The sequence below is a fragment of the Lontra canadensis genome, unplaced genomic scaffold (genome assembly GCF_010015895.1).
Source record: "Lontra canadensis isolate GAN:19392208 unplaced genomic scaffold, GSC_riverotter_1.0 scaffold160, whole genome shotgun sequence".
NCBI lineage: Eukaryota > Metazoa > Chordata > Mammalia > Carnivora > Mustelidae > Lontra > Lontra canadensis.
The window spans coordinates 900,782-917,861 of record NW_022631154.1 but is presented as its reverse complement, the minus strand read 5'-3'; the positions used below and the strand labels follow the sequence as shown (position 1 = coordinate 917,861).

The window sequence follows — 17,080 nt, the reverse complement described above, 5'->3', positions numbered from 1 at the left end:
GCTCCCATTCCAGCCTCCCCTGTCCAGGCTTCATGTGAGAGAGCCCCCCAGCCTGGCGCACACAGAGCTACCTCGGGGGTAATTGACTCCTTGTTCATGTGACTGTCATCTCCGGGGGTCTCTTGGGGGCCTTCCAGGCTCCCGCATCCCTGAGCCCACCCCCCGCCATGCCTTATCCAGCAGATGAGAGAATTATCTACCACTTCCACGCTCCTTCGACGTCAGCTGGGGACGTCCCACCGCTGAGCCCCAACCTCAAAGAAGCCTTTTCTTTATAGTGCGGCCAGCGGGCAGGGCCGCGTCGCTGTCCCTGGAGCGGGACCCTGCTGTGCGCTCTTTCTTACGTGTTCTTGTGCGTTCAGAAAGGGCTTTCTGTCAGGTGCTCAGCCCGAGGCAGCCAGGATCCTTCTTGGAGGCCAGTTGAGCGGATGAGACCCGCACGGGGAGGGCCGGGGCCTCCAGATCATGGAGGTGCCCTGATGTCCGAGCTTCTGTGACTAACATCTGCACAGGTCCTCAGGCCATGGAGACAGGCCCCGGTCACAGCCAGATGCCTTCCACACAGACTCCACAAGTGTCCCCAAGACACACACGTGACCCAAGGGGGCGACTATCTCAGTCACCTAAGGGAGGGCAGGGAAGGGCCACCAGGAGCCCAGGAGGGACCTGGCTAACGGGTCGTAAGCCGAGGGAAACAGCAGGCGAGGAGGCCGTGTGTCGGGAAGGAGAGCGTGCCAGCTCGAAGGTGGCCAGTGTGGCTGAAGTGGGGAGTGAGGAGGGGTCGTGACCCACAGAGGGGCTGCGGAGAGGGAGGGCCGACCCTGGGGGCCTGCAGGCCCCAAGCAGACAGATGACAGGTCCTCATCCGCACACCAGAGAGCCCAGAGGAGAACGGCAGGTCTGTCTGCAGCTCTGGGGACAAGGCCTCCTGTACGTCCTTGGTGGGCAGCGGTGGGCCCCCAGGGCTGAGCTGGGGGTTATGTGCAGGCTGGCCTGGTAACCAGGGTCTCTGGCAGCCCCTGACTGAGGCAGTGAAGTCACTGCTCTGGGCCAACTTACAGGTAATTTATGCGGGAATTTTGTCTTCTCCTTGTGCCCCACCCCGAACGGCTTGGGTCATGGTTCCCAAGCTCTTGAATAAGTTACAAGACTTAAAACTGATTCCATGCTTCCTTTCTTTATTCTAAGAATCGTTCAGGACTCACTGAAAGTGTGGGGTTTAGCAGCTATCATTAATGGTAATCCTTTCATGTGGCTTATGCCTTTCAAATGGGGTCTGTCCGCTACCACCCTCCAGGGCTGCCTTTCTGGTCCCAGGCCCCCACAGCCCTCCCCCGCACTCCGCGTGTGAACTTGGCCATGTCACCCCCTCTCTAAGGAGCAGGCGTCCAGCCCTCCGGCCGTGGGGTGGGTGCGCCGTTACCCAGGCCTGGGCCTCAGCTGCAGGCGGAGACAATGAGGCCCTTGCCAGGCTCCGAAAAGCTCCGTGGTTTTGCAGCTTCGCTCCCCGTTTCCTGGTTTGCGCGTCTGCCACCTCGCTTGGCACGTGGTTCACTGCGGCTTTTAAACAGCCCTCGTTTCTGGATTGAACTGTCCGTACCCCCTTGGAACGGGCAGACCAGCTTCTAGGTGCTCTAGCCGAGCGCGTTCCTGTGTGGGGTGGTTTGGGGTTGGGGCCTCCTGCCCCTTCGGCAGAGCCAAGGGCCCCGCTCGGGGAACCACCCTTGACCTGGCTGGACACACAGGAGGTGAGGACGTCTCCGAAGACCTGCCGCAGGAGGGGACTGTGCACAGAGGCTTTTAGTTTTGCCAACATCTTCAGGGACAGACATGCCTCACAACTTTACCTGGATCAGAGGCAAGGAAAGGTCCGTCCGTCTGAATAGACTGGAAAGGACTTTCTTTCCCAGATGCACAGGTCGGGATTCTATTTAGAAAATACTTCCCTGGGGGGAATTTCTCTAATGTCCTTCCCTCCCTTCCCTCAGCAAGGTTTGGCCATCTCTGGAGCCAGAATTCTTCTTGCTGTAGTGAGAGCCTCTTAGGGACCAGTTAAGCTGGAATAAAGGACGGTTGTAACAAAACATGCAAACTTCCTTTCCTTTTAAAGAGAGCTCGGTCTCCTGGATGTCACCAGAGTAAGCTTATCTGTTGGTTATTGTGGCTCTGGGATTGTAATTGGGAAGGACGCTTGCAGGGATCCCCGTGAAACTCTTCCGTGCTCTGTGTGGGGAGGGCAGGTCCTGCCGGTTTCCTGTGGAATATTCTGGTTCCTATTGTTAGCCTGTGTTTATAGACAGGGCTCCACGAAGAGCCGCCCTCCTCCTGTGGCTGGATGAAAGGCCATTTCACGCGACGGCCTGGTAAGGGAGGAGGATCTGGCTCTAGAAGCAAGGCTGACCCCCAGCAGAGGGACCCCGGTGGCAACACCGGGAAGCTCCCTTTCCGGATCCCCACAGTGGAGACAGGACTTTTGCTCCTCTGCCCGCAGCCCCCCTCAGGCGGCCACGGCCCTGTGCGGCTTCCTTCCGCTGCCACTTGGAGGTCCCTGCGATCCCGTCCCCTGCGCCCTCCGGCCCCGCGGAAGGGTGCTTTCACGGACGGGGTGCTCTTGGACGGGTTGGCGGTTTTCCGAGGCGCTGGCACGGTGCCCGGAGGAGTGTGAGTCCCCCTCCTGCAGCAGGTCTGTCCCTCCTGCTGGGTTCCAGCAAACAGCAGAGCAGTTTAAAACCCTCAGGTAGCTTGTAACCATTCGTTTGGCAACGGGGGACACGACGCGCACAGGAGAGGCTTGCTTCGCTCTCAAGTTACTTACAAACTCCGGTCTGAGCGCCGGCTGCCTCTGGACAGTCCCGGGAAGGACGGGCCATCCGCTGTCCCCCTGGCACCGCCGGCCTAATCGGTCCGGCCGCCTCCCCCGGGCCTAGCGCTTCAGTTCTATCTTGACGCCTGGGGTGGCTGTTTCCTCAGCAGGGTGGGGGCTCCTAGAAGAGCCAGCACCCCAGAGGTCATGGGCAGACGGCTGGGGAGCCCCCATCGCACCTGCCACAGGAAGGGACAGACCCCACTCTGCCCGGACTCTTTTTAAAGTTGCAATAAAATACGCGACAGGACATCCACCGTGTCGCCCACTTCAGGGGCTCACGTCGGGTTATCCAACACGCTCCCGCCGTGGGCCTCCAGAACCCATCACCGCGCGGGCCCGAAATCCCGTCCCGCCGAGCCCGGACCCTCCGTTCCTCCTGCCCCCGCCCTGAGGCCGCCCCTGCTCTGATCTGCGGGGCTGGTGACACGACGGGCCTCCTGCATGGCTTGGGCTCCTCCTGACGGTGACCGGTTATTTCGGGCGCGTGACGTCCTCGACGCTCGTGACTGTCCCAGCGAAGCTAGAAGTTCCCTCCTCCTCAGGCCCGAGCGACAGTCCCGCGGCAACCTCTGCCGCACTCTGCGGCTCCTGTCACCCATCGGTAATGGGCACTGGGGCCGCTGTTTCCGCCTTCAGTGATGGTGACTAAGACCGGGGCGCAGGGAGCCCAGGGGTGCAAACCCCTCTGAGATTCTGCTTTCCAGATGGGGCGTCCTTTACCCGGTGCCTCCGAGCTCCCAGGGAGGCTCGCCGCGGGCGGTACATCACGCGGGAAGGCAGGTCAGAGCCCTCCTCACGCTGTCTTGGGGCCAGAGGGCTCGTCTAGAAGGTAACAACGGCATCTGCTTCCACCCCCTGAGGCACCGCACACCCGGAGCCCTCCAGCAGCGGGCGCAGGAGTGGCTGCAGGGGCACAGGGGAGGGCAGGGGCGGGGGCGGGGCGCAGGGGTGGGGCAGAGGCACGGGAGCCAGTCCTCCACGTCTGTCCTCGCGGCGCCCTTTACCCCCCGGGGGGACTTTGGCAGCTCTCTGGCTGCTCAGAGGCTCAGCCATCCTAGGGTGTAGGATGGCCACAGCCCCCCGGGGTGGCTTTGAGAGCCGCGCTCACAAGCAGGGAGTTAGAAGCTGCGACAGGCTGAATGCGGGCCCCCAGGTACCTGGGCACAGTCCCTGGAGTCGGCGAGTCTCACCTTCCACGGCAAAAGGGACTGAGCAGGTCCCACTCAGATCTCGACACGGGGTAGTGCTGGATTTGCCGGGTAGCCCTAACCGTGGTCACACGTGTCCTTACGGAAGCGGGTCGGAGAGGAAGCGCGAGGTGTGGGAACTCACAGGGAAGCCAGCGGCGGGAGGGGCAGGAAAGGGCTCAGGGCCCCGGCAGGAGCCAGCCCTGCCCACGGCCTGGGCTTCGGTCCAGTGCGGCTGATGTCAGACTTCCGGCCTCCGACACCGCGAGAGCAGAGCTCGTGTGGTTTCACGTCGCGGGTTTTGTGCAGACGTGTTAGGGCAGCCGTGGAAGGCTGGCACACACGGACTCTGGAGCCAGACGGCGGGGCCTGGGCTGGCCTCCTCCCTGCCCAGCTGCGTGACCTGGGGTGACCATGGGCGAGTCACTAACTCACCCTGCCTCTGCCTCCTCATCTTTAAACTTGGTAATCATAGGGCCCCACATCGGGGTGTTTTGGGGACTGAAGGAGTCTGTCCTTGTGGGTGAGACCTGTGCCTGCCACCTGGTGAGGGCGGCGGGCTGTTTGTTCCAGAATTTCCTCCACAGCCCCGGGGTTTGGCTGCTGACGGGAGCCGGCGCCCGAGGCTGCCGCAGCCTGGCCCCCGCTCCCGGGTGCCCCTGCTGAGGAAGGCGTGGGTGCGCGGCTGTCCGGGGCGCGGAAGAGCGGGTCCCTGGTCTCAGGAGACACCCCTGCACCCCACACTTCCAAGTGTGCCTTGAAACAGGAACAAGAGTCCGGCAGAAAACTACTTCTCGGAGACCAGCAGGTTTCTTTTCCTTAGGGTTTCTCAGAACCTTTAATATGCAAACAAGGCCAGTGAACCTCCAGGAGAATTTCCAAACAGGGACCCCAGCGGCCCCTTTTCATGGGTAACACCCAGCAGAACCCTCTTCAGAGCAAGTCTGGAAGCAAGGGCAGCCCTGCAGGTGGGCGGAGGGAGGAAGGGCCATTGGAGAGGGAGTGGCAGAGTCCTGTTGGCTTGACCTGCGAACAGTCTAGAAAATACCGCCTCGGCTATTGTCTCTACCCAACCCCCAGACAGAGAGGGTATGGGCAGACCCCTGTCTTCACGGCCTGGGGCCAGCACGCAAGTCCCCAGCTCTGGGTCCCTACCATCCCCAGCTCTTGCATTGCCCTGAGGACTCTCTGGGGTCACCTCAGCCCTCAGGCGGGATGCCCGCCAGCCCTACCCCCTGCCCCAGGGCTTCCAGCCCCTGGAACAGGCAGCTGTGCTCTGCCCACCGGAGGGCAGCTGGAGCAGCAGGCTCAGGTGGGAATTCGGGGTCCTGGACATCTGAAGGGCAGCCTCCGAGTGGGGAGGGCCCGGCTCCGTGGCCTGGAGGAGTTCTGGAGCATGGCCTTCTATTTGGGAGACCGGGAGCAGGAGCCCCAGGGGTGTGGGTCCACGCTGAGCAAACAGTGGCCGCCCTTCGCCCTCCGCTCGCCGCCCAGCTGGCCGCGTCCACAGCCCCGTCCTTGCTTATGCCTGCAGATGTCCAAGCTCCCAGCTGGGCAGGAATGTACGTCCTCGTCCCCACCGCACCCCGTGGGGTCTGGTGCTATGCCTGGCACGTGGTGGCCAAGTCCCCAGTGAGCCTTCACCCCCAGCAGCCACCTTGGTGACTGTGGCTCCTGGGCCTGTCCCCGCCCCTCCCTCCTGAATGCAGGAACAGCGGAGGGAGACGGGAGACGGTGAGGAAGGCCACCTCCTCCCCAGGGAGACCAGGCCTCTGGCTACGTGGGGTAGGCAGGCAGGGGGGCTATGGGCCAACGTGGCCTTCCCTGCCTACGTGAATTTTCGTAACCAGGGAGCCTGGAGGGAGCGCTTGTGGAATTCCTTTCCGCGGGGTGGGGGGGCTAGGCTGGGGGGCTGCGGCCAGTGATGACGTTGGCCTGGGGGCGGCCTGTTGAGGGGAGCCTGGCTTTGTTCCTAGCCTCCTGAGCCTCAAAGCTCTCTGTGGAAGACGACGGGGAGGGAAGGCTCGGGAGAGCCGTGTCCCTCGAACAACGACCACGGAACGTCCCCGTGGGGCTCAGCGGGTAGAGTCCCCAGGACAGTTTTTCAGAAAAAAATACTTCATTGGGTTTCCAGGATTACAAAAGCAACATGCGTGCGTTTTCACACGAGTGTGCTCTTGCTGTTACAGGGAAGTAGCCAGCCACTGCCCTGGTCTTAGCCGCGTCCTTGGCGTGCCGGTGGGGACCAGATGGCCCGAGGGTGCGCACTGCCTTGCTGTGTGTGTCTTTGTGCGCGGACAGGCACGGCTTTGGCTTCTGTGCAGTGCTGTTTGCTTTTTTTTTTTTTTTGAAGATTTTATTTATTTATCTGACAGACAGAGATCACAAGTCGGCAGAGGGGTGAGGGGAAGCAGGCTCCCCGCTGAGCAGAGAGCCCAATGCGGGGCTCGATCCCAGGACCCTGAGGTCATGACCTGAGCTGAAGGCAGACACTTAGCGACTGAGGCACCCAGGCGCCCCTCTGTTTGCTTTTTTTTAAAAAAGAGGAATCGCACTATGCCCGCCACACAGCAGTTTCCACTCTTCAGGCGATATTGTATCACGAGTATTCTGGAAGTCGCCACCCCGAGGTCCAGGCCTTTCTTAAAACCAGCAGCCGCGAGTCGCACACAGAACTCCGCGACTTATCCAGCGGCTTCCCTCTGATGAGTGTTCCGTTGTTTCCACACTGGCTTTCTTCTTCTTTCCTTTAATTATTAGCAGTTGTTATTAGTAATTCTCTTTTAAATACTCTGGTAGCTTTACCTTGTGCATACGTTGCGAGAGACGATTCTGCCTCGGACAATCATAGAAATGGTGAGCAATTAAAATGTTTTTGGTTTTTTTTTAAATAGTTACAATGAATCGTCTTAAGACCTTAGCGAATCCCACTCTCAGAGAATCTGCCACCATTTGCAAGGTCACTGGGACGGCCCCGTTTCTGGAGCCCGGGTGCCTGCTTTGGCCCTGCCCCGCCCCGAGGCCTCCTGTCCTGCAGGAGCCTGGTGGGAGCCCAGGCAGCAGGGCCAGGCCTCTGGTGCGGCGGCTCCAGTGGGGACCAACTCTCTTAATAGATGAGAGCACGGACTGTGGCCTCAAGTCCTGCCTCCACCCCTCACTGGCTGCGCAGTCTTGGGGACGTCAGCCCTGTAAATGGGAGGCCGCAGCAAGGACCAAGACGGACTTGGGTCAAGCCCAGCCGCCCCCTCCGCCCAGCAGGACGGCCCCCTGAGTGGAGGGCTCAGTGGTTCCCAAGCCGACGGGCTTGTCAGTCAGTTGGGGGACAGAAATTCCCACCACCCGGAACGCCTGGTCCCGACCTGGCTCCTCAGCTCCCCCAGTTGCTGAAAGATCCAGAAGCTTCTTAGTTTTTAGCAAACATGCTGCCCGTGGTGAGCAGGCCCGGTGAGGGCACCGCCTCTCCACACGCTCGGTGGGATGGGTTCCCGCGGCAAAAGCAAATGGAAACGATCAGAAGCTCCTGTACGGAAAACAGTCCTTCTCACCCCAGACGCTGCGCGTGCTCAGGAACCTTCTTGCCCCCTGACTTGCCAGAGGCGCCCGCTGCCTGGGCCGCGTGGGCAAACCCCGGGGGCCACCCCCTGAGACCCCTCGCGGGGCTTGGGGTTGTCCACACCAACTGTGGGGCCCAGATCTGCTCCTTGTGAACTGTGCAGCTCGAACAAGTTACTTCATCGCCTGCAGCCTCAGTTTCCCTATCTGTATAATGGGAATGATGACACTTATCCCCGAGCCCTGCTCAGGGCTAAATGAGGGGGTGTCCAAGTACAGGGAGGTTGGAGCACATGGTGTCCAGTATGATGGGGGATGGAGATGGCCAGCACCCTGCTGCTCCCTCCCCACGTACCCCGGAGCTAGGGTGAGCACTCCGGGCCTTCCTGGCTGCTCTCTGGGCCCGTCCGTGGCGGCCTCGGGCACAGGGCTGGGGAAGTCCCAGGGAGGGCATCTGACTCAGCCTATGGAAGGGAAAACTTTGATCTGGGTCCTCAGGGGCGAGAGGGGCTCCCCGGGGAGGATGGGGACAGGAGGGCACTGCTCATACGGAACTCAGAGGGACACGAGTTCTGCGATCATGAGGGACCAGGGTTGGCTGGAAGGAGATGCCACGTGGGGCCACGTGGGGAAGGTCCCCTTTGCCACGTACACCTGGGAAGTTGGCTTGGGTCCTGACCACTCTGGGGAGCCACTGAAAGGCTCTCCCAGAAGGGCAGTGGCTCAGCCTGGCTCGCCTTTCCCATCATCTGCTCTAGCAGCAGTGACAGTGGACAGGCCCAGGCCACGGCTGCTCTGACCCAGGGCCGGGCCTCCTTGCTCTTGCTTCACGTGGAGTTGGGCGAACTCCCACCCCACACAAGGACGTACCTGGTGTCTCTCCAAAGGTCTCTGGGACTCTTGGGGACTTCTGTCTCTCTCTCGGCTGCTCCTCGGGTACCAGACTCCTGCTCCTGCTGGATTCCACAGCCCGTCCTGCACTGGGGACCCCTGTGGGCACCGTCACCTCCTGGTTCTTCCCCACAGGACAGGCATGACCAACCACATGAACCCCTGACCCTTCTGCCCCAGGCAGTGACAGCTGCTCCTGAGTGGGCCCTGTCCTCCCACCTGGCCCCCGGTGCTCCTCAGCCACCACTGACCCTCTCCTCCTGACCCCCCACCCCGGCTCTCCTCTTCACTTCCAGGGCAGGTAACGTAAGCCCAGAGGAGGTCTGTTCCGAGCCCCCACAGGTGGGCCTCAAAGGAATCCTCTGCATCTGCAAACATGCTGGCGGGGCCGGGGGCTCCTAACAAAGATGGTCTCTTCCCACTGGGCCTCCACGCCATCCAATCTGCACCCAGGAGGGGCTGAGCGCGGTCAAGGAAGGGGACAGGAGCGTTTCTTGTGGAAATGCAAGCCCCTGTCCTAGGTCCCCAGCAGGAGACCAGTCTGGCCGGCCGGTCACCACGGGGGCGAGGGTGGGGGGAGGCAGATCCTGGCCTCTTGCGTACTGACCCTGCGCTCTGGGAAGTTTCTTCTGAAAGAAGTGGCCTTGAACTTTCTTTACAAGAAACACAGTAGAACCCAAACTGGCTGGTCCCTAACCTAGAGGGCTCTGCCTGGCAGGCGGGCAGCTGACGGGGGGCAGGGGGGCCCTGGGGGGCGGGTTCAGCCTCCGTGGCCTTTACTTTCTTCCTCGCTCGACGGGCACACTGCTGCTTCCTTACAGGAGATGGCGAGGCTGTGGATGATGGCCTGTGTAGACTCAGTGGTCGCAGCCTGTGGTTGGGCTCCTGGATGACGAGAGCACACAGGAACGTCACTAGGGGCTGTACTGGGTCCTCTTGGATCCCCATGCCGGAGCCCTAACCCTCAGCACCACTGTGTTTGGAGATGGGGTCTGCGGGAGGTCATCAAGGTTAAATGAGGTCTTAAGAGTGGCTTAGCAGATGGGACTGGCTCAGAAGAGAAGCCGGGGAGAGCAGTGTCTGCTCGGCCTCCGCCGCATGTGGGGAGGGGCACTGGCCAGCATGTGGCTGTGCTGCCCCTCTGATCTGGGACCCCCGGCCTGTGGGGCCGTGACAGAGCCGTTTGGCCGTGTAGCCGCCTGGTGTGGTGCTCTGTTATGGCCGCCTGGGCTGATGACCACACTCACAGATTCCACCCATGGGCAGTCTGTGTTCAGGGGTAGACCTGGCAGGCATGGGCTGGCGGCCTTCCCGCCCTCGGAGACAGCTCCCCCGTGGCTTCTGGGCCCCCATCTGACACTGCCTTGGCTTATTTCCCACGTTGGCCCTCTTTCTTCTCTCAAACTCTCTCAGCCCCGCCGTGCCCCAGGACCTTTGCACTTACTGTCCCTGCCTGGGATGCATGCCTTTGCAGGCTCACCTTTCACAGGTGTGCTCCTCAGGGAGCTGCCCTGGGCGGCCTGCCGAGGACGACACTCCTGCAGCCAGGCTGCTCTCATTGCCTCTGCCCTATCTTAGTCTCCTGGGACCTGGCATGGCACCCTGAAGTTCAGTGTTTACATGTTTACTATCTGTTTTGTCTCCACTGGAACATAAACTCCCTAAGGAAAGAGGCCTTGTCTACTTGTTCCCACTCTATCCCTAGAGCTTGGCGTGGAGGCAGTCGTATAACAGGGACGGCCCATGCTGAGCGAGTGAAGGAACGAGTGAGCCGACCAATGAGCGGATCTGGGTCAGTGTCACGTCCGAGCATCAGCTTCTCGCGACTTAGACCCAAAGCACCTTGATGTCCAGCCCCATGCCTTATTCCTCCCTGCAACCAGAGGCCAGCTGGTCCCACCCATGGGTTTCCAACAGAAAGGCTGTCAGAGGTGTATGGGGCCATCACGGAAGGCTAGGCTAGAGAGGCTGGTGAACGGTTGGCCTCCCACTGCTTCTCTCTATGCTTTGTGGAACAGCTCTGAGTTTATCCGTTCCCCATACCGGGCGCCTGTGAGAAGTCCCATTAGAAGACACGGCTCCACAGCTAGGAGAAAACAGAAAGTCACCAACGGACCCACCCTTCCGCACTTCAGATGGGGAGTCTGAGGACCAGAGAGAGACAGGGACTTGCCCACACATGGACGGTCAGTGACAAAATGCCATCCCCAGTGGTGTCACGGCCAGGGATCAAGGAATTCTTGTTATGTGCGTGAAACATGCTGGCTTTCTCAAATGCCACCACTGACTTTCATTCTCTGAGATTGGGGACAGGAAAGGGTGTATGGTCACCCTGGTCCCCAGCAGTCCCAAACCAACCTCAGGCTCAGAAGTCCCTGTGGCTCTCATGCGTGCCGCGGGAGCCCGTGGGCTGACTCTGCCAGGCTGAGAGCTCCCATGGGATCCAGGGCACTTTCCGACAGGGAGGGTTTCTTGGAAAGACACAGAGCTGGCGAGCGCACCCCAACCCGCTGAGGGTCTCCATGGCGGTGGAGTCATCAGACTTTCCTGGCAGCCCACGTACGTGCTGGCCTCGTTCAGAGATCCGTTTTGAACATCTCTGCTTTCCCCCCTTCCTCCCTTTCTTCAGCAGCAACATGGCACCTTCACTGACTGGGGATGTTGTGTTAACCCTCCCTGCAAACCCAGACGTGCGTTTCATCCCTGGCAATCAGCGCTTGTCCTTGGGGAAACCTAATTAGGTATTACAGGACTTGCGATGTTTCCATGGAAACTCCCATAGTAATAGTGTACGTGCATAATATATGCTCCAGGATTAAAAAAAAAATTTAATATAAAAAATATGTAAAATAAATAATAAATAATTACTGGATTTTAAGCAAATATTTATTTTTTTTTGCTTTTTTTCCGCATATATATATTTTTTAAATGATGAAAATCTTCCCTGGAGGTTTTCTGCCGCAGAGAGAGAACAGTAGAGAACACAAAAGGCCTTTTCCACTTCTTCTCCTTTAATTTAAAAAAATTCCTAGTTGCTTGAGAATTACAGCTTTTCAGGTTAGTCAGAAAATGTCTGAGCAGGATCTCCCCTAACAGCCGAGAACATTCCGATGAAAGGTGTTGCTTATATAAAGAGCCTGAAAGGCCTTGGGCTTTCAAAATAGCACAGGGAAGCAGGCAAACCCAGTGAATCAACTCCAAACTCACTTTGCCTAAAAGGAAAAACCCCAAAAGGCTGGTTTCCCGTGTGGGAAAGGCAGGCGCTCTGCCGTCAGGGTGACAGGGGAGCTCTGGGGCGGGGCCCCGCCTGCCTGTCCCGGCCCCATCGCCGACCCCGTGGGCTTGAGCTGCCGCACACCTGTCCTGAGGGGACCAGCTGGCCCTGGGCGGGGGCCGGTTCTGGGGACCGAGGCAGCACGCCCACTGCTAGACTACGGCTGGGCCACCGGCGAGGGACCCACTCTCTGTCGTGAGCCTCAGCTCCAACATGACGATTTCTGGAGAATTCGTAAATGATGGAAGTCGGAGCTTTTCCGGACCTCGGACGGGCCGTTCAACGGAAGAGCGCCACATGGACCCCTTTGCTCGTTGCTACTCCTTTGCTAACCCCCAGATTTGCCAGCAAGACTCGGCGCCCCCGAACTCGCTGCAGGTTTCCCCCATGCACACCCGAAAATTCTGTCTTGCCTTTGTACTTGACTCTGTCTGCGGCTGACTCCCTCACGGGGGAGGAGCACTTTGCAGGCAAAGTGACGACGTGGCGTGGGGTCAGGTGCAGGCTTGTGAGATGGTGTGTCTCCAGGATGGGGCAGGGGTGGGGGGGAGCTGGCGTGCCCTTGTCATGGTCCTGTCCCCAGACCGTTGCTCCATGATGGCAGCCAGACTGTCCTGCCCAGACTGGGGAGCGTGCAGGGGCAGGAGGGGGCCAGCGCCATGACACGCTGGAGGGAAGGGGGGGCACTCTTCCCACACGCCTGCTCCCTAAGTGCACAAGCCAGGTTTGTGGTATGTCCCTTTTGTGGCATAAGAAGGCGCTCCCAGATGGTGTCTTGAGACGACCCTCAATCCGTCATGATCTGTGGGTTGGCGATCTGGCCTGGTCTCCCTGGGGTCATGCGGCTGGTGCGGGAGGCAGGCGGGGGCGACGGGGAAAACAGGGTGTCCAAAGCAGGCTCCACGGCACGGACCCTTCCTGACCCCTGTTATACCCCAAAGCCAGGCACGTGGCCAGGTTCAGATCGCAGGGGCCGAGAGGTGGACGGCCCCTTGCGCTGGGAGGAGAGGCACAGCACTGGGTGAAGGAGAAATCCAGCGGGCCGGGGGCCGCCTGCACAAGCAGCCGCACACGTGCGTGCGAGACGGGATCCCAGCCCTGCCTCGCCCCAGAAGCTTCCTGGACGCGCCCTCGCCCTGTGTCTCGTGTCAGAGCTACGTGAGGTCACCAGCTGGTTCCTGGACAAGGGTCGGACTCGTGTTTAAGTCCCCACCATGTCCCCACTGTGTCCCCCCTGGTCGGTTCTTTTCTATCGAGGAATAATCGACACATAAAACTGTAGACGTTGCAGTCTGCATCGTGGAATGACAGCCACAGTCCAGCTCGCGGACACCAGTCCCCACATCACTGCCTCCTCAGTGGGGGAGAGCATGGGACAGCCCCTTCCTTAGCTCACCTCCGGGGTCCCCGACTCAGGACAGCCTGACTCATAGGGCTCTGCTTCACGCGGCCACGAAAGGGCGTGCGCTCATTGGCGAGCATACTCTGAACTTCGGAGATGGGTCTTTTCTCTGGCCGGGGACACGTGAGATGGTCCTCGGTCACGGTGTGTGGCGGCGCTGGGGCCAGGCGTGGGCACACGGGTGGGCACTCTGTCTCCGCACAGCCGAGGGCTCGTCCCTTCCCTGGCGGCGTTCCCAGGGCGGGAGGCAGCCTGTGCTCCAGTGCAGAGTGGGCTTTGCGGGTGAGGCTGCAGACCGCAGCCGGCACTGGGGTTCTGAGCTCGGTTGGGGTTGGCCAGGCCAAGCCACCGGGTGGGGCCGGGCAGGGACCCCACTGCAAGTCCAGGAGCGCCGGCCGTCGGCTCTTCCCAACTGTTCTGTAGAACGGAGTCGAGCTGACTTGGTTCTCCCTTCCCTCTAGTCCAAGCTTTGCGAAGGGACACATGGGACCTTTCTGTCGTGTTATATCCCCGTCCCACAGCTCTGGGGTGACCCTCACAGGCCGGAAAGCCTGAGGCGAGGACGCCATCGCAGCAGGAGAGGCCCGGGCCTGCGGGCCTGCCCTGCACCCTGCTCCCTCCGGCCGGCCAGACCCAACGGGCTGAGATCACTCCTGGAGGCTTAGGAGGAAGAAAGTCCCAGCAACGGGGACCGTGGGGCATCCCCCCACCCTGGGAAACCAGTGTGAGGAACCACAGTAGGAGGAAACCCACTGGTCTGCGTGGGCCTTGGCGGTGGCTGCTCAGTGACTGCCCAGAGCCGAGCTCTCCAGGGCTCCCTGGCGCCCCTGCCCCAGGCCAGGCCCCAACAGCCCCTCGGCGTGCTTCCACCATTCTCAACCGGGGTGCTGCGGAACCCTGGCTGTGTGGCTGGGACCACACCTCAGGGGAGGACGGTCCTTTGCTGGACTTGCTTCCCCCTTCCTCTCACCCCTCTGGGCCAGTGCTCTCAAGAGCCGTGTTCCGGAGTAGCTCCAGAACTTTCTAAGGCTTTATTTAGTCTGGCTGGAGCACCCCCTGGGAAAGGAGGTGCCCAGCCCGTGGCTAAGGTGGACCCTTAGGTACTTCATTGGTCATAGGCTTAGGAACGAGTTTTCCACAGGAATTCCCATCCCGGGTGGTCGACAAGGGGCCCAGGCCATCTGTCCTCTTTTTCACATAACATAGTCATCCTGCTACACACCACTTAGTCGCTGAAATCCTGTGCCTGCCCACAGTGCGCCCGCTGCCCTCCTGGGGGCTGGAGAGGGAGGACACATGCCAGGAGTAGGTCCTGTCGCTGGAGAGCTCACGAGCCCCCTGGACACACAGGAGGGAGGCGCCGAGCCAGACGGTCTTCAGAGGAGACGGTGTCTTGGGGACCATCTGGCCAGCACCTGCTTCCTCAGAGGAGGAGACTGAGCCCAAGAGAGGGGCGCTCACCCCGCGGGCTCCCCCAGTAAGCCACTGTCCCCCAGACACTAAACACGTGTCCACCAAACACCTGCTCCAAGTGCAGAATGGGGCTGGGGACTGGCGGTGCCCCAGGGAACAAGGAGGATGCGGCCCCTATCCCTCGGGAGTCCTGTGCTGGTGACTCCCAGTCCGGGAGACACTTCAGTCCACTGGGGAGCTCCAACAAAAATCCCAGTGCTGGTGCCTCCCACTCAGAGATCCGATCCAACTGTTTCCACAAACTCTCCCAGTGGTTCTAGCGTCCCAGGGAGAGCCAGACAGGAAGCAAGTGCACCCCAAGCTCTGCCGTGTGTCAGGGACTCGCAGGAAGCTGAGTGAGAACACAGTGTGTAGGGGCCCACCAGGTCGAGAGGTGGGGTCTGCGCCAGGACTCCAGTGGGCATAAGGGGGTCCTCGTGTGGGACAGTAGTGCAGTCTCCTGGGCCACATCGGCTACCCTGCAGACCCCCAGCGGCCTGGCCTGGTGCCCCAGCTGGCAGAGGCTGTCTAGCCAGCTCCATCCCCCAGCCCACCCCAACACCCCCGCACACCGTGGTGATGAGTGCCCCCGGGCCATTTTGAGAGTGGCTGGTGAAGCACATTTCCTCCTGTCGTCTGCACTGCTGGCCCCAATGCTTGTCCCACAAGGTCGGCAGGTTTGAAAGGAAGAGCTCCGTGGCGGAGAGGTGGAAATGGGCGTGGAGCAGCGTGCGGCCCACTGAAGTGGACGTGGAACCCTCCGTGTGGCTCACCTGCTGTGCCCCATGGCCCCCCACCCCTCCTCCTGCACAAGGAAACCGAACCCGGCAGAGCACGCGCAAGAGGCGGGGTGTCCGTGCCCCCAGACCAGCCCCTTCCTGGCAAGCTGGGCAGAGCCGTGATGTGCTCTCTCAGAGCACGGAGGGCTGCAGTCTCGCTCCCCATCAGGGAGTCACAGAGGTTCCTGCCCACGGGGACCCCGGTTACTATAGTAACCCGATGCAGTTCTTTATTATAGGGCGGATGGTTTTCATTTCCTGTTTGACGAGTGTGGCCAGCAGTCACATTGCCATGGCTTGGCCCATTGGTGGCAGTTAGGAGCAGAGGGGACCCACTGAGCAGCCATTTAGGGCTTTTCTGTGTCTGCAGATGGTGGAAAGCTGTGTCTGGAAGGCTAACCCCCAAGCCCCGGCTCAGCTGCCCTGGGGAAGGCGGGAGGGGTGTGCTGGCGGGTCGCTGGGCTGATGAGTACCTCTCCTGGCTATGGGTCACACCTTCCTCACGAGCCCCGATGAGCCCCACTGGCCCCACAGTGCCTTCTAGTTCCCCTTGTGGAATAGCTCAGAGCTGTTCTGTTTAGCCTGGACTCTCAGGTGGGACCTCCTTGAGGCCTGGGCCTGTCTGGTGTGTGGGCCCCATCGTCGGCCATGGCGGCCACACAGCACAGGCTCACCTTCCTGGCATGGCCGCAGGGGTCTCAGCTGCCAGGAGGGCGAGGGCGGTCTGTCGGTCCTGAGCGCGTCCACCGGTGGTGCTAACGGCAGTCACGGTGAGGGCTTCCGGGACGCCAGGCGGGCTTCTGGTCCCCATGCACACGGACCCAGGGCCGCGTCACAGGGCCGGCCGAGGCACAGCGAGGTTCGATGACATACCCAGTCACAGGGCTCCTTCGCGTTGGGGTCGGGATCCTTCCCCAGGCAGTGTGGCCCCAGGGCCCTCACGGGGCACCCTCGGGCGGCTGGGGCTCCTTCTCCAAAGCCCCCCCGGGGTTTGCTGGGTAGGAGGCATGACTCGTTCATCTCCACACCCCGTCCAGGGCCCCGCGAGACCCGCGGCTCCTCTGGCACTTCCTGAAAGAGCTATTTCAGGCCACGGGCGGGGGGAAGTGGTCTGGAGAGGCCAGCAGGCCCGCGCGCACAGGCGGGCCCCCAGAGCGCCCCGGACAAGCCGCCGCCCCTCTAACGGCCCTGTGCTCCCGCCAGCTCTTCGTGATCGACAACGGCGCGGATGACTGGCGCATCGCCATGACCTACGAGCGGATCCTGCACATCAGCCTGGAGATGCTGGTGTGCGCCATCCACCCCATCCCCGGCGAGTACAAGTTCTTCTGGACCGCCCGCCTGGCCTTCTCCTACGCGCCGTCGCGGGCGGAGGCCGACGTGGACATCATCCTGTCCATCCCCATGTTCCTGCGCCTCTACCTGATCGCGCGCGTCATGCTGCTGCACAGCAAGCTCTTCACCGACGCCTCGTCCCGCAGCATCGGCGCGCTCAACAAGATCAACTTCAACACGCGCTTCGTCATGAAGACGCTCATGACCATCTGCCCCGGCACGGTGCTGCTGGTCTTCAGCATCTCGCTGTGGATCATCGCCGCCTGGACCGTGCGCGTCTGCGAAAGGTGGGCGCGCTCCCGGGGGCTGGGGGGCGCGCGCTCCCGGGGGCTGGGGGCGGGG

The 17,080-nt window shown here is 61.2% G+C and overlaps 1 protein-coding gene across 1 annotated transcript in view; it reads left to right on the top strand.

Moving 5' to 3' along the window:
- KCNN3 (potassium calcium-activated channel subfamily N member 3) overlaps positions 1 to 17,080 on the top strand; it is a 119,892-nt gene that overhangs the window by 55,098 nt on the left and 47,714 nt on the right. The window contains exon 3 of the mRNA XM_032845124.1: positions 16,607 to 17,025. Coding sequence (XP_032701015.1) covers positions 16,607 to 17,025 — 419 coding nt within the window. The remainder of the gene's footprint in view (positions 1 to 16,606; positions 17,026 to 17,080) is intronic.